Source organism: Suricata suricatta, chromosome 1 (genome assembly GCF_006229205.1).
Source record: "Suricata suricatta isolate VVHF042 chromosome 1, meerkat_22Aug2017_6uvM2_HiC, whole genome shotgun sequence".
NCBI lineage: Eukaryota > Metazoa > Chordata > Mammalia > Carnivora > Herpestidae > Suricata > Suricata suricatta.
In genome coordinates, this window is record NC_043700.1 from 177,728,954 (window position 1) to 177,742,666 (window position 13,713).

General features: G+C 41.8%; 1 protein-coding gene across 2 annotated transcripts in view; it reads left to right on the forward strand.

Moving 5' to 3' along the window:
* The first annotated feature begins 9 nt into the window (after positions 1 to 9).
* KCNIP4 (potassium voltage-gated channel interacting protein 4) overlaps positions 10 to 13,713 on the forward strand; it is a 1,120,978-nt gene continuing 1,107,274 nt past the window's right edge. For both annotated transcript variants that reach the window (XM_029948111.1, XM_029948138.1), the window contains exon 1: positions 10 to 198. In XM_029948111.1, coding sequence (XP_029803971.1) covers positions 138 to 198 — 61 coding nt within the window. In that variant the 5' untranslated portion in view covers positions 10 to 137. The remainder of the gene's footprint in view (positions 199 to 13,713) is intronic.

Below are 13,713 nucleotides of genomic sequence, written 5' to 3' on the forward strand. Positions count from 1 at the left end.
GCCGCCGCCGCCTCGCGCTCCCAGCGCCGCGGACGCCCGGGGCCGAGCGGCGAGTGCGCTCCGGCGGCAGACCCGCGGACACACGCCCCTGGGCCGCCGACTCTCGAGTCCCGCTCCTGCACCCTGCGTCCCCGAAGATGAACGTGAGGAGGGTGGAAAGCATCTCGGCTCAGCTGGAGGAGGCGAGCTCCACAGGCGGTAGGACGCATTAAGCATGCGAGCGGGCGCCCCTCTTCCCGTCCTTCCCTCGCAAGCTGAGACGGGGACCCCTTCCAGGGCTGGGGACGCTTGTTGCCTTTGCTGCATGCGAGACAGCCACGCAGGCGGGACTGGGAAGGGGAGGTGGGAGCGGCGGGGATGGGGGTGCCAAGGAGAGGGGGTGCACGCGAGAGGTCCAGGTCGGGAAGAAGAGCTGTTTGAAGTGCGTGTGAAACTCGCCGGTGGCGGGGTCCCCTGCGATCCTGTGCCTACTTTTGCCTTCTCTGAAAATTTCCGATGTTGTTTATGCATCTGCCAGATGCCTGCAGACCACACACACACTTCCTTCCCCTAACACCTGGGGATAAAAGAGCTGAAATAGTATTGATCCTCTCCCTCCACTTTTCCTTTATGCTCCCAAACAATTCTTCATTAAAACTCTATTTATGTTCGCGGGTAACATACAGGCGGAATGTTTCTCGGGTCAGATGCTGAGGGAGGAACGTGCGCCTGGTTTTATTGCTAGCCTCAGTTTAGCGTGTTCAGAGAAAATGGTCTTCGGTGACACCTGGAAATAATTTATATACGGTACAGCCTTGGAAAGGTACCGGGCACTCTTGTGCAAGGTGTTTGGCTCTCAGAGTCTCCTGTGTTCTGCGAAAGTAAGGAAGGGAGTTTAGTGGGGTCCATGGTGAAACGGGGGAGGGATGTCTCAACCTCCCCCCACCTCTGGCACTTTTGGTTGGATCGGTTTGTTTTTAGGTGGCTTCGATGTCTACAGTTTTAGAGGAGCCATGAATAGAGAATGAAGGTGGCCGCAGGAAGCGTGAGACTAAAAAAGAGCTGGACGCTTCCCAGAGGATACAAGATGAGGGGTCGCACATAAGGCTGTAGCACAGTTTGGATTTAGAGGATGAAAAACTTGGGCTTGAGGTTGCAAGGGAAGAGGTAATTCCACATTCTACCTGTTTATATCCAGGGAAATAGAATCACTTCGGACAGCTTGAGTCTGTCACTCCAGCTCGGACATTGAGAATGGACATTTTGCCTTTCTTGCCTTCCCTCTAGTAGTTAAGGTCATTGTAACCGGGAGGACACTAGCCTTACTTGAGCGAGAAATTTCAGAGAGAAAAAGTCGTGATCTTTTATAGGCTGGAAAGAAAGACAATGATCATTGCTTTTCAAGTCCCCACTTTGTCCTGATGTTTAGTTCCTGTTTCCCTTATGGCAATAGTTCATTCGTGATGAACCAAGAATGTCCAGGATATCTTTTCTGAGGGATGCTGATAATCATTAAGAAATTGGCTTTCCAGAATGGCATTTTAAGTGGAGAGGGCTAAGGAAATCGTTAAGTTTATAGGGTCTCTGTCTTTGCAGAAACCTGAGCGTAGAGTCGAGGGTTAGCTGTCCTTTTAGGAACTGTACTGATGCACAAGACGGCGGTGGGAACTTGAAGACAGATCAGGAAGAGAAAGTCTGGGAAACTGGGTGGCTTACATTATTCGGTGCCTCACTGATAGCTTTTTGGGCCTCGTCTTTAATTGGCCCGCTGGGGATTGAATCGCCTTGCCCAGTCTAGTCACAGTGCCACAGGTGGCCATAATCTGTTTGTTAGATAAAATGGAAACAAAGATGAAATCACATCTGGGGAGTATGATACATTAAAAGAAACTGAATATTATCTTTAAAATCAGTGTGCGTTCATTGTTTATTTGGAGAATAGGAAGAGGCTGGTTTATATCTTGGTTAAAGTAAGACCAAAAGTGAAGAGTTTTCTGGCTTGAATCGATTTGACACCTGTTTCTTGAATGGTATCCACGTGTTTTTAGTTAATTGTCGTCTGAGGAGAATAAAGAGCTTGAAACATCTTTTTGTTCTTGTTATTACTGTTTCAAGGTTAATATTGGAGAATGATCCCTTGAATATGTAGTCTGTTTTATTTCCACCAAATATATGCATACGTACTTTGGTTATTTGTGCTCAGATGTAGAATGGTCTTTATTAATCCTAGGATAAGAAAATATTGTCCTTTTTAAAAGTTTGAACTCTGCCTTCAGTTCTTTTTAAAACAATAGCTTGTGATCTCTTGTTTTCTTTCAAATTAAGTGAGATATTTGCATAACGTCATGATGGGTTTCCCTTGAATATATGCCTCTTGGATAAAGGGTCATAAAATGATTCAATCAGAATTTAAATAGTTTAACTGGAGGGTTAGTCTGATAGGAATGTCTGAAGATGAGAGGGAAATGAGGAATTAGAGAAGAGCGTGTGTGTGTGTGTGTGTGTGTGTGTGTGTGTATTTTATGACCTGACTCTAGGGCAAGAATACTATGAAAAACAATTTTGCTGAGAGATGAAGAAGAAAACTGCATGAAAGGAAATGTAGGAAGGATGGGAGCAGGGTTGAATGGGGCTGTTAAAACTTTATAGTCTTGTAGCTAAAAAAGTTTATTCCCTGCTCTCTTTCAGCAGGTAATGTATTTAATATGCTAACTGATGGCCACTTCTGAGTTCCTGTACTTGAAACACTGTACAGGCTACAGAGGACAGAAAATGGACTCCTTGTAAATATGTACATACAAATAGGCAAGGTTTCTTACAAACTGTAGTGCTCACGTTTAGCCTGCCTCTCGTCAGCTTCCACATAAATCAAAAACCTGCCCAGAATATACTTTTCATGAAATTGTCTATTCTCATTATTTAGCTCTCTGCTTATGAAATCAAACATAGTCCTGCTACCAGTAGAGAGACAGACGGAGATGATAATTCAGTAGTATATTTGAAAAAGAATCAGAGATAAGGTCAGTTAAAAAAAAACCTATAAGATTATTCATCAGTGTCCTCAATTTGTACCATCCAACTTAGGCATGGCATATGTTATGTGATGGAGTCCTCAGCTAAAAGTGGGGAGGGAAGTGCATGTACGGTTCGATCGTTGTTAGAAGAGGTCATCCAGAGGACTTGACTGTGGCTACTGTTTGATCCACCAGCTGGACCTGGGCAGTTGAAGGCTCTTTACTCCCTCCCTGCCCTTGGAACGTGTGTTCTGCCTGCGGTTCTTATAGCAGGAGCTGTTTTCAAGGACACAGCCTTGAGAGAGAAAGGTGTTGTTGAGGCCGTCTGGACGGTGTACGTGACTGAGCCCTCACAAGGCTTCTCTATAAGCTCTAAGGTTTCTAGCTGGTGGGGGTGGAGATCTACTTGTCTTGCAGCCCTCAAGGCAAACCTCATATATAAATTCCCTAGTTTATTGCATCTGCCACCTACCCATCTGGAGTGGTTTTCCTCTTTCTTCCCTCTCCGGGTCTTCCATGTATGGGGGCCAGTTGCAGATTTCACCCAGGGAGAGTCCTGAGTCTGCAAACCAGCAATACTGGAGGAAAAATCTCTGTGATTGGGTAGTGTTGCCTGGTGGTTCAATGACTGTGGCTAAAGTTGTGTGTTATCAAGGATAAGGTTAGTGATTCCATACCATTGTTAGTGAAAAGTCTGTGTATCGCGAACAGCCCAGGAAAAGCCCTGTATTACAGGACATTATCCTGTTTTCTTCATGTCGTTAAATCTAAGAAGGTACTAAGCAAATGACATGGAGTGTTAAAATTCAACAACCACTCCCCACCCCTTTACTGCACCCTTTTTCCTGACCAATGTTTATGCAAAGTTTCATAAGATAAGGCTATGGATGGTTTGGAAATTAGTGATCCATTTAATATAAAATGTATGTGCACAGTTCTTGCAGAATCGTAGACTACATAGTGATTGAATCTTTTGAAGATATATTTCTAGGCTTAAAGTATATGGTCATTCTTACTCTTTTTTTTGGTCCTTTTATTTGTTTTTCTTGTCCTCACTGGTTTTCTAGAATATGTGGATAATATTACTTTTCAATATTTCATAGCAGAATGTGCTTGTTTACTTAATAGCCTCCCTTCTTATTTCAAGCAGACTAAAGTGTGTGTGTGTGAGTGAGAGAGAGAGAGAGAGAGAGGGAGGAAGGGAGGGATAAGTAAGGATGGGAGAATGAATGTGTATTTTGTTCAGTGGGCTCTTACCATCCTTAAAAGTGTTTTAAAGTTATGTAAGTACACCTGTTACTACCTATTTATTCACTCTTGGGTATTGAATCACTTCATTAAAAAACTGTTCATTTGGTTAAAGGTCCTGATGCTCTTAATTTACATCACCCCAAACTCACTGTGAGCCTTCATGCTATTTATCAACACTCCTTAAAAACCATGAACTTGGTGAGAGCAGAGCTGTTGTGTTCTGCCCACTGTGCCCACTGCCCAGCATCTAGCACAAAGCCTGACGTGATAAATTTGCTCAACGACAGATACTTCTTGAGTAAAGTCTCCCTTGGATTTGGTGCCTGCGTTATTCTGGTTCCTCCCACTTCTCTCAGATCTCTTTTTCTGACCCTTTTTCTTTCCTTGTTCATTTTGGGCAACTTTCAACACACGTTTGTCTCAATTATCTTTTCCCTAAATTCTCTGCTGAATCAAATTGTGGTTTTGATACCGAAGTCTCCTTAATCTATGGCTCTGGCCTGATCCCTTTCCAGTCCCGTTTCCATGCTCTGCTGGTCAGATCTATCAACAAATTTCACCAGCACCTCAAAGTCAGTTTTTCAGAAAATACCTGTCCTCACTTCAAAGAACAATTTATTCTCCAAATTTTGCTAATGGTAGCGTCATTTTTTTTGAAGCCTACAGTTAAAAACAAAAACAAAAACAAAAAGCAAAACATTGACTTGTCTATGGTACTTAATAATTTCCTCCCCTTCCTTTCCCCGTGAAATCAGTCACCGAGCCTTACTGATTCTATTGTAGCCTTATGTCTAGCTCCCTCTCCAGTTCCTAGTGTACACACAAGGTTATGTGCTTATCATTTCCCAGACCATCATGGTTGCCTCCTATTTGCGCTAAGTGCCTCCCCATTCAAAACCAACCACAGTCACTAAAAACTGACTTGAGTCAGATCATTCATCAATGCCAAATCCTTTAACACCTTCCCATTACTTATAGAACTAAAAATACTTTTCTTAGCTGGGTAGTCTGGGCTCCATCAATACATTGACAGTCTCCCATCCCAACACTGTCTTCCATGAGTCTGTACTTTCACCTGCTAAATCAGATACATTGCTAGTCCCCAAACATATCTCAAGTCGTACCTACTGCTTAGAATGAACTTTCTGCCTGAACATTGCCCACTGAACATTACTAAATGTTTAACATTGAACACATCCTTCAGGACTCATTGCAAATGCCGTGTCTTCCTTGCACAGCCTTACTGAATTTCTCCCTGCCTCTTCCCCCAAAGAATTCTACTTTGAATTTTCTTAGGTCATTTTTCTTTTATTTTGGCCTATATCTGAATGACAAGACAGAATAAGCTATGCATATTTGTCTCCTTTGCAACTATGAAATGGTAACTCCTTGATAGTGAGTAGTGTACATGAATTACCCATTTTTGTACGCCTAGTAAGTACTGGTGCAACGATTCACAAAAAAGGTTGCTTAAGGTATAGTTATTGGATTTAAACCATTTTTCCTGGTAGTAGATCCAGTAAATACACAAAATTATAATTAACATTTGATTGCTTGTTAAGCCACCCACTGGAAGTGACATTGTTTTGGGGCTGTCTTTTCCATTCCTTGGGCCAGGTCTATAGGGATAGTTATAGGGCACCAAAAGCACCTCTCTGCACTGTGCATGCTCTTGCACCCAGAATGCATTGCTATGAGAGCTTGTGTTTCTGAAGAAAGGCTTAATAAGCCCTCATTGTTTTCTGTGTGTTTAGAATAATAGTCAGTGTTGTCATCGGATATTGTTGGTGTAACTCTTTTATCCCTAATACCTTTCAGGCCCCACTTCTAGGATCAGTAGTCCAAGGGGCCGCCAGTGAGTAGTCATCACCTCTTTTGGTTCTCCTACAAATAAGAGTTAAGATGATGAATCAGGTATTCCCTTTGAATCATGATTGTGATGGTCTATAGCCCGAGTTCACATTCTAGAGAGCAGCCCTTCCGGAAGCTTCCCAGTCCCAGAGCCTGAATGGCTATACCACCACATCTACCAACATTATTATCCTCTTGGTCATTGTCCTCCTCAGGTGGTAAATCTTTTCATTACAGCAGTGACTGTAGAAAGGAATGGAAAAATAAAAATTAAAAAACTCCCCAAAACCAGAAATATCATTCAATGTATACGTAGCCATTTCCTCAGGTGCATTTTCTTTCATGTCAGATTTCATAGAATCAGGCTGCATGGGAAGTGCCTCTGGTGGCAGGGCTGAGAAGAGACGGGGTGCAGCTCTTTTCCTCTGGGCTCTGTGGATGTCTCCCTCTCTTTGCTCAGTCAGTGCACTGTGGGCAGCTCTAGACGTGTGTATATGCACATGGCATTAGGAATTCTGAAAAAAAGAGAGACTCATAGAATTCAATCACAAAAGTTGTACACACGCTCTGACAATTGAAGGAATGATTTGAATCGAGATACAAATATAGAATTTGCCATATTGAGCAATTGGCCTTCATGCTCATGTTATGGGTTGATTTTTTTCCTTCTGAACAAACACTGCCAGTGTGACTGAATGGCTCTTCCTTTGGAAATGCCCTTTTGGATATATTTAACTACCCTTTGGATATATTATTGACCTTTTAGAAACTTCTCTTCCCCAATTACTTATTTAGGTAAAAACAGTAGTCAACCTATTTTATAACAACAGTCTATAACTTTTTGGTTTCCTGAAATTTGGATTGGCTTAGGGAAAGGTTCCTTCATGTACTTAGGCAGAATCTGCTCATGAATAGTGAATAAAAAGTCTTTAGGGAATTAGAGCTGGCATTTTTTTATAGGTCTTTAAAAAGGTTTTGGAGGAAAAATAGACTTTCATCTTTAGACATCAATAGTTAATATTTTGAAGGATCTTTTGAGCAAAGCAGTATATTCAAAAATGACATTATCTGTAGCTCGAACGGGAATCACAGTCAGATTTGACAGATCCAGCAACTACCACAATATTTATGACTGTGCACCCTCTCTCACATCTTCATCGTAATACTGTCTGTGCATTGTGTTACAGATGCTAAGGTGTCCCCAAGAAGGTCCCCCAATATGCTTATTATTTTTTAACAAGAGAACACAGGACTTCCAAAAGCCTTCGTGAGTTTCATAATAAAATTGGGTGAAAAGAACACCTGTAACTATTAAGGTGCTTGGCTTCTCAGAATGGGTATTTTGTCAGAGGCTTTATTTTGGGTTGTAACTTTTTGTACTTTAATGAATTTCCATTAGAATACCATGAGAAGCTACTTACCAAAAAATGGTCCTGCCAAACCACTTACCTGTGTTTTGTGTATGGAACTTGCTCCCGAGAAGTGTTTCAGGAATAAAAGTATCTTCAGTTGTGGTCATACATAAGGGGGGAAATGAAGTTTGTACTCCAGCATCTCATCCCTCTGCAGGAGGACCCTCAGATCCTGTTGTTGTTTCTGCAGAGAACTTGAAACAAAACAAAATGAAAACACAGAACTAACAGACATTTCAGAAATAACCCTGCAAAGCTAGTCCCGAGACAAATTTAATTTGGAGAGTGCCTTAATTGAGAGAAATTTTAATTTAATTTAGAAAGGTAAGAGCATGTAAAATAGCCATTCAGTATAATGCCACTGTTCCTCTTTCTCCATTTATAAAATGCTGGTAATCACTTCCACTCCTACTCTACAGGAATGGCTTCTGTAATGATGACATGAGTTTAATTCAGCAAATATTTACAAAGAAACTTCTTGGTACAGGGATTAATGAGATGTGGAGTTGGCCTTCAGAAAGGTTACTGTTTATTCAAGAGGTATTTACTGAGTATGTATCAGGTGTGTATAGTTGAGTAGGGGAGAAAAGAAATAACTAAACATGTGTATATTATTTTTTTTAATCTCAAAGTGTTAGGTTATTTTTTATTTAATTTTTTAAAACTTTATTTCTTTATTTTGAGGGAAAGAGAAAGAGTGGGGAAGGGCAGAGAGAGAGAATCCAAACAGGCTCTGTGCTGATGCAGGGCTAGAATCCATACACCATGAGATCATGACATTAGCTGAAACCAAGAGTCAGGACCTGAACGACTGGACGACCCCGGCACCCCTGAGTTAGGTCATTTTTCCCCTATTTTGTTTTTGTTTTTTCCTTTTTTGTTTTTTGTTTTTTAAAAAAATAGTTTATTGTCAAATTGGTTTCCATACAATACCCAGTGCTCTTCCCCATAAGTGCCCTCCTCCATCACCACCACCTCTTTTCCCCCCTCCCCCTTCCCCTTCAACCCTCAGTTCATTTTCAGTATTCAATAGTCTCTCAAGTTTTGTGTCCCTCTCTCTCCCCAACTTGCTTTCCCTCTTCCCCTCCCCCTGGTCCTCCATTAGATTTCTCCTGTTATCCGTTAGACCTATGAGTGCAAACATATGGTATCTGTCCTTCTCTGCCTGACTTATTTCGCTTAGCATGACACCCTTGAGGTCCATCCACATTGCTACAAATGGCCAGATTTCATTCTTTCTCATTGCCATGTAGTACTCCATTGTATATATATATACCACATCTTCTTGGTCCACTCATCAGGTGATGGACATTTAGGCTCTTTCCATAAACATGTGTATATTAAAATATTGATTGCTATAACAGAAGTAAGGATGACGTGAGATGGGTGTTGAAAAACGAGATACATCCAGTTGGCACAGATGGCCATTCCTTCCAAGTGGATACAGTGAAGGCTAACAGTGATCTTGAACATGACCTTTCTTTCTCTGAGGTCTTAAGGAATAAAGGTCTTAAAGGAATGGGGCTCAAATTCTGTATTTGTTCTGTTGCCCAGCTTCTTCCTGTCTTCTGTTTTCTGTCAGTAACATGGGCTTATCTGTCAACCACTTAAAGACATGATATCTAACTCATTTTAAAGATTTTTCAAAGGTGTGATCCTGGAAATCTATGAAGAGGTGCACTTTGGCTATAATACAAATATGAGTTTGAAGCTTGGTGACTATAAAATGAGTAGTAACTTGTATTTAAAGTTAGTCATGAAGGAATTGAAAATACCCAGCTCTCTGATTGCCAGTTTAAATAATGTTCTGGTAATGGCAGAGGCACTTCACATTAAGTGTCAAATGTTTAAGATCAAGTAGAGTATCACTCTAATTTTTAAACATAATTCTGTAACATCAGTCATTTATCATAAGCCTGTTGTGCCTGACCTAATATTGTGAGCACTTGTGAAAATCTGATTCTGCTAAGCCTTTCTCCCATTTTGTCCAGCAATTCTTAAATCGCACTTTCCATACTCTCTTTCCCCAAACTCCCTTTAATTGGAAGCCACTCTCTTCCCACTGAGATGCGCAGTATTATTGCAGTATGTTCTCCATTCCCTCTCCTCTCAAGGTCTGGTTCCGTCACTGTTTCCTGCTGAAGGTGTGATCAGAGGGTTAGTGCAAGCTCTGAAACACGGGTGTATTACATTAATTTGAAGGAGTTTGGAAGGGAACCTTGAGGAATGAGTTTAAAACCATGAGCTCTTAGAACCAGGCATTGAGAAATGCAGCAAAGGAAAGCTGGACCCTGCAGAATCCAGCAGTATACAGGGGCACAGACTGAGGGAATTCTGCCATGTCTTGATAGAATAAACTCCATTTTTGATGGAGGTATTATTAGATGCTTTTAAAAAGGCAAAACATCAAACTGCAAAACTGGCAAGTACTATTAACCCTTCTGGTGTGAATTTAGTACCAGATTTTCAGCCAAACCCTATAAAACCTTCCTAGTTAAAGTTGTGAATGTAGATTCCAAATGAAAATTCGTCATCAAAATAACTTTCAAAATTGTTCAGCTCGCAGGATACATACCAAAGTGTCAAAACTACAAACACTAACTGGGGAAGATTGAACTATACATGTAATTTGTTAGAAATATTGCAATTTAAAACACAGTTACATTTATTTTTGGATCCCTGAGCATGAGATTGTGGCTTTTCATAACTATATTAGGATTGAATCTCAGATCTCAAGCGGTGACAGTTATAACTTCAGTCTTAATGCGATTTGTTTTGATAGTTTTATAAACAGTTTTGAGAATGTTATTCAACCATCATCCATCTAAAACATGTTTATCAATTACCTACTGTAGGAGAACACTGCTGGTAAATATTTCAGACTATCAAAAGGCATATTAGCTGTGGAAGGTATAGGAATTAAGCATTTAAATCCTATCTTCGGTCTCTGCCCCAAGAATTCTACCTGACCTGAACTGTGTATTGATTGGGTAGAGCATGTTAGCTTCTCTCATTGTCAAAGGCACTTACTAAATACCTTCATAGGACCCCAGTGTATGTCCTTGGTGGAGGATATTGGCAGGTCCTTGTCTATGAAATAATAAGCTGATGGAGCACCGAGTGGACCTTCCATAATCACATGATTTGTTATTAAGTGATATTGGTTTCAGAGTCACATAAAATACAAAACAAGCATTACATGGAAAAACAGCATTAACCCATAGACAGGGTAATATTACCACTCCCTATATCAGTAGGGAGTTCTCCAAATGGCTGCCAATTTATTCTTTTGTAAAACATATACTAGACATCTATTATTTGTCAAGCCTTGTTCTAAGTACTAGAAACATATATTAACATCTCTTGTTTGTCAAGTATTGGGGGTACTTGTGGGGAGAAGCGCTGGGTGTTATATGGAAACCAATTTGACAATAAACTATAAAAAAAATAAAAGAAAGAAAACATAAAAAAAAAGTGCTAGAATACAGAAATGAAAACATCCCATGGGAAACGCAGAGCCCAAGAGCCTGACATGTAGGATGGTAATTAGCATGTGGAAAACCCTGTGATAGCGTCCAGCATCGAGTGCTTTGGAAACACAGATATGAGTCACTCATGCAGGCTGGGAAGGATCAAAGAACGCTCCTAGCCTGGATGGATGGAAGGATGAGAATGAGTTTTCTAGGGAAAGGCAGCAGGCGGGGTGATGGATGTTTTGGGCTGGGAGAGCTCTGATTCTAAGGGTGGTCCAGAGAGAATGTGTGCTACAGTCAGGGAACAGAGAGAAGTTCTGGGGCTTGCAGTTAAGCTGGGGAAAAGAAGGGAACAGTGAAATGGGGGACTTGTACAAGGAGGCAGGGTGAAACATGAGGGCAGTGGGGACTACTGATAAATTGCAGTCAAGAGCACAGTGTGATCTTGCTCGCACTTTGGGAAGATAACTGCAGAGCAGTTGACAAATGGTCAGCAGTTGGCGGGGGGCACATACTGTAGAAGTGGGTGGTCAAGCTTACTGGCTAAGGTGGGATTGCAGCTGAGGCATACTGAACTTGGTAAAGCATCCGTGTCATGTGGTGGAGAATGGAGTGTACGCATGCACTAAATAGAGGACAAGATCAGCAGGAACTGGTGACAGGTGGGAATTGGGGTTGGAGGAGAAGGAGGAGCTTGGGGGAGCTAGACTTCTGGGTTGGATAGCTTGTGGGTGGCATATATTTATCAAGATGGGAGATACAGGGGAGTTTTTGTTTGAAAGGAAGTGAGATCAGTTTGGGGACTGTGAAATTTAAGGCCTTCCTTAAGGATGACTTCCTCCCTCAAAATGGAGATGTCCAGTAGATACTGGGCTATCTGGTTCTGGAACATGAGAGTGAGATGGGATTCTGCAGACTGGGGAGCCGGCTGAAATTTGTGAGGAGTGACAGAATGAGGAACATTAATTTTGCATGGCTGTGTACGGTGCCTCATCGACAAGGATGTCGTTAGGAGGCTGTCGCATTAGTCCAAGAAAGAGAAAACATTTGCACAAAGTTAAAGGCAGTGGGACTGGAAGAGTGGGGGACAGGGTTGGGAAGGAGAAGGATGGGGATGGAGCCATGATGAGAAGCAAGGAACACAGGAGGAAAACCGGTTTTGGAGGGAAGATAACATGTTCATTTTTAGAAATATTGATTTCAACTGGGACAGAATCCAGGCCAACTGTCCCAAAGGCAGTTGGAAATGTGGCGTTTAAGTTTAATTGATTTCAGGGAAGCACACATTTATTGAGCATCTAGTGCTGTGATGGGTATTAGGAATAGAGATAAATGAGGCGTGGCCCTACTCCCAAGAAGCTGGCCAGCAAACTCAGCCGGGGCCTCACATGTGGGAGTCCACTGCAGAGAGCAAAGGTAATTGAAGATGTGACCCTGAACAGGGGCCAGAGTCTAGGATTAGTATACCATGAAGAATAAGGGTGAGAGACGGATGTAAAAACCAGGAAAATGTGTCCTAGCTGGAGAAGAAATGGGAGAGGAGAATGTCATGGAGGTCATGCCTGGCACATGGATGGTCCACACTTGCCAGTGAGTGGAGAATATAAGAATTTCAAAAAGCCGTAGCTAGTTTGCAAAGTAAACTGCTACAGAACATTGATGGTGGATGAAGAATGGGATCTCAGAATAAGATTCTGGAGTCAGAACTAAGATTCAGATGCTGGGTCTGTTGCTGTGTGACCTTGGAAAGCCACATGGCCTCTCTGAAACTGAGTTTTTTTATATGTACCTGGAATATTCTTGCCCCATATACCCCACTGGCTTTCTTTTTCACGTATTCAGATCTCCATTAAAATATTACTTCTCTGATGACTTCATCTAATATAACAGCTCATCTGTGTCTCCCTTGTCCCTTACCTTATTTTACTTTCATTCATAGCTTTTATATAATCCTTCAAAGAAAAAAATGTATGTGCTAGGCTACTGTACTAAAATATTGTTTATATATTCTATAATATTTGCACATGTATCTATTTTTTGTGTGTATTTAGTTTTTACTGTTCTTCCTATTAAAATTCACTGAAATGCATGCTGAGTGGTAAATCAATGAAGAGAACCCATTTTGACAGAGTGTACTAGGGATGAACTGAACTAATGTGTGTAAAGGGCTCAGTGCAGTGCCTGACCAAAGAGTTAGTGCCTGATAAATATGGGTTGGAGTCATTTATATCATTATTTTGGCTTGAGACAATGTTCTTTTAATCTTGAGGATGGGAAGTTAGGGGCATGGTGAGACCAGGAACACATGGGAGGTTCTGGAGGGAGTGGGTCATAAAGATGGAGCACTTGCTATCTGGAAGGGGTGATCTTGTTCTTTGATGCAGGAGGCAGGGGAGGCCGCCCTGGCATGATCTGCTGGGGAAAACCCTGCGGAGGGGCTGTGCTGTGGCCCAGGCATTGGATGATCACTAGGGAACAAACGTTTGGTGGGTTGCAGGAAGGGATTTGTGGGGACAGCAGTTTGGAGTAAATGGTTGTCTGAGAAGTGCCGAGGCTAGAGAAATGAGATTAGGGAGAGTCTCAGATGTGGATTTGATTCAGCGAGTAAGAATTCAAGATCTCGCAGAAAGATGCCCCAGTGAAAGTGACACCCTAGGAGGATGTGTTTTGCCCTACTGTACAGGAAAGATTAAAGGAGGGGGAGTGCTTAGGTTGAGGAAACCTTGGATTGGT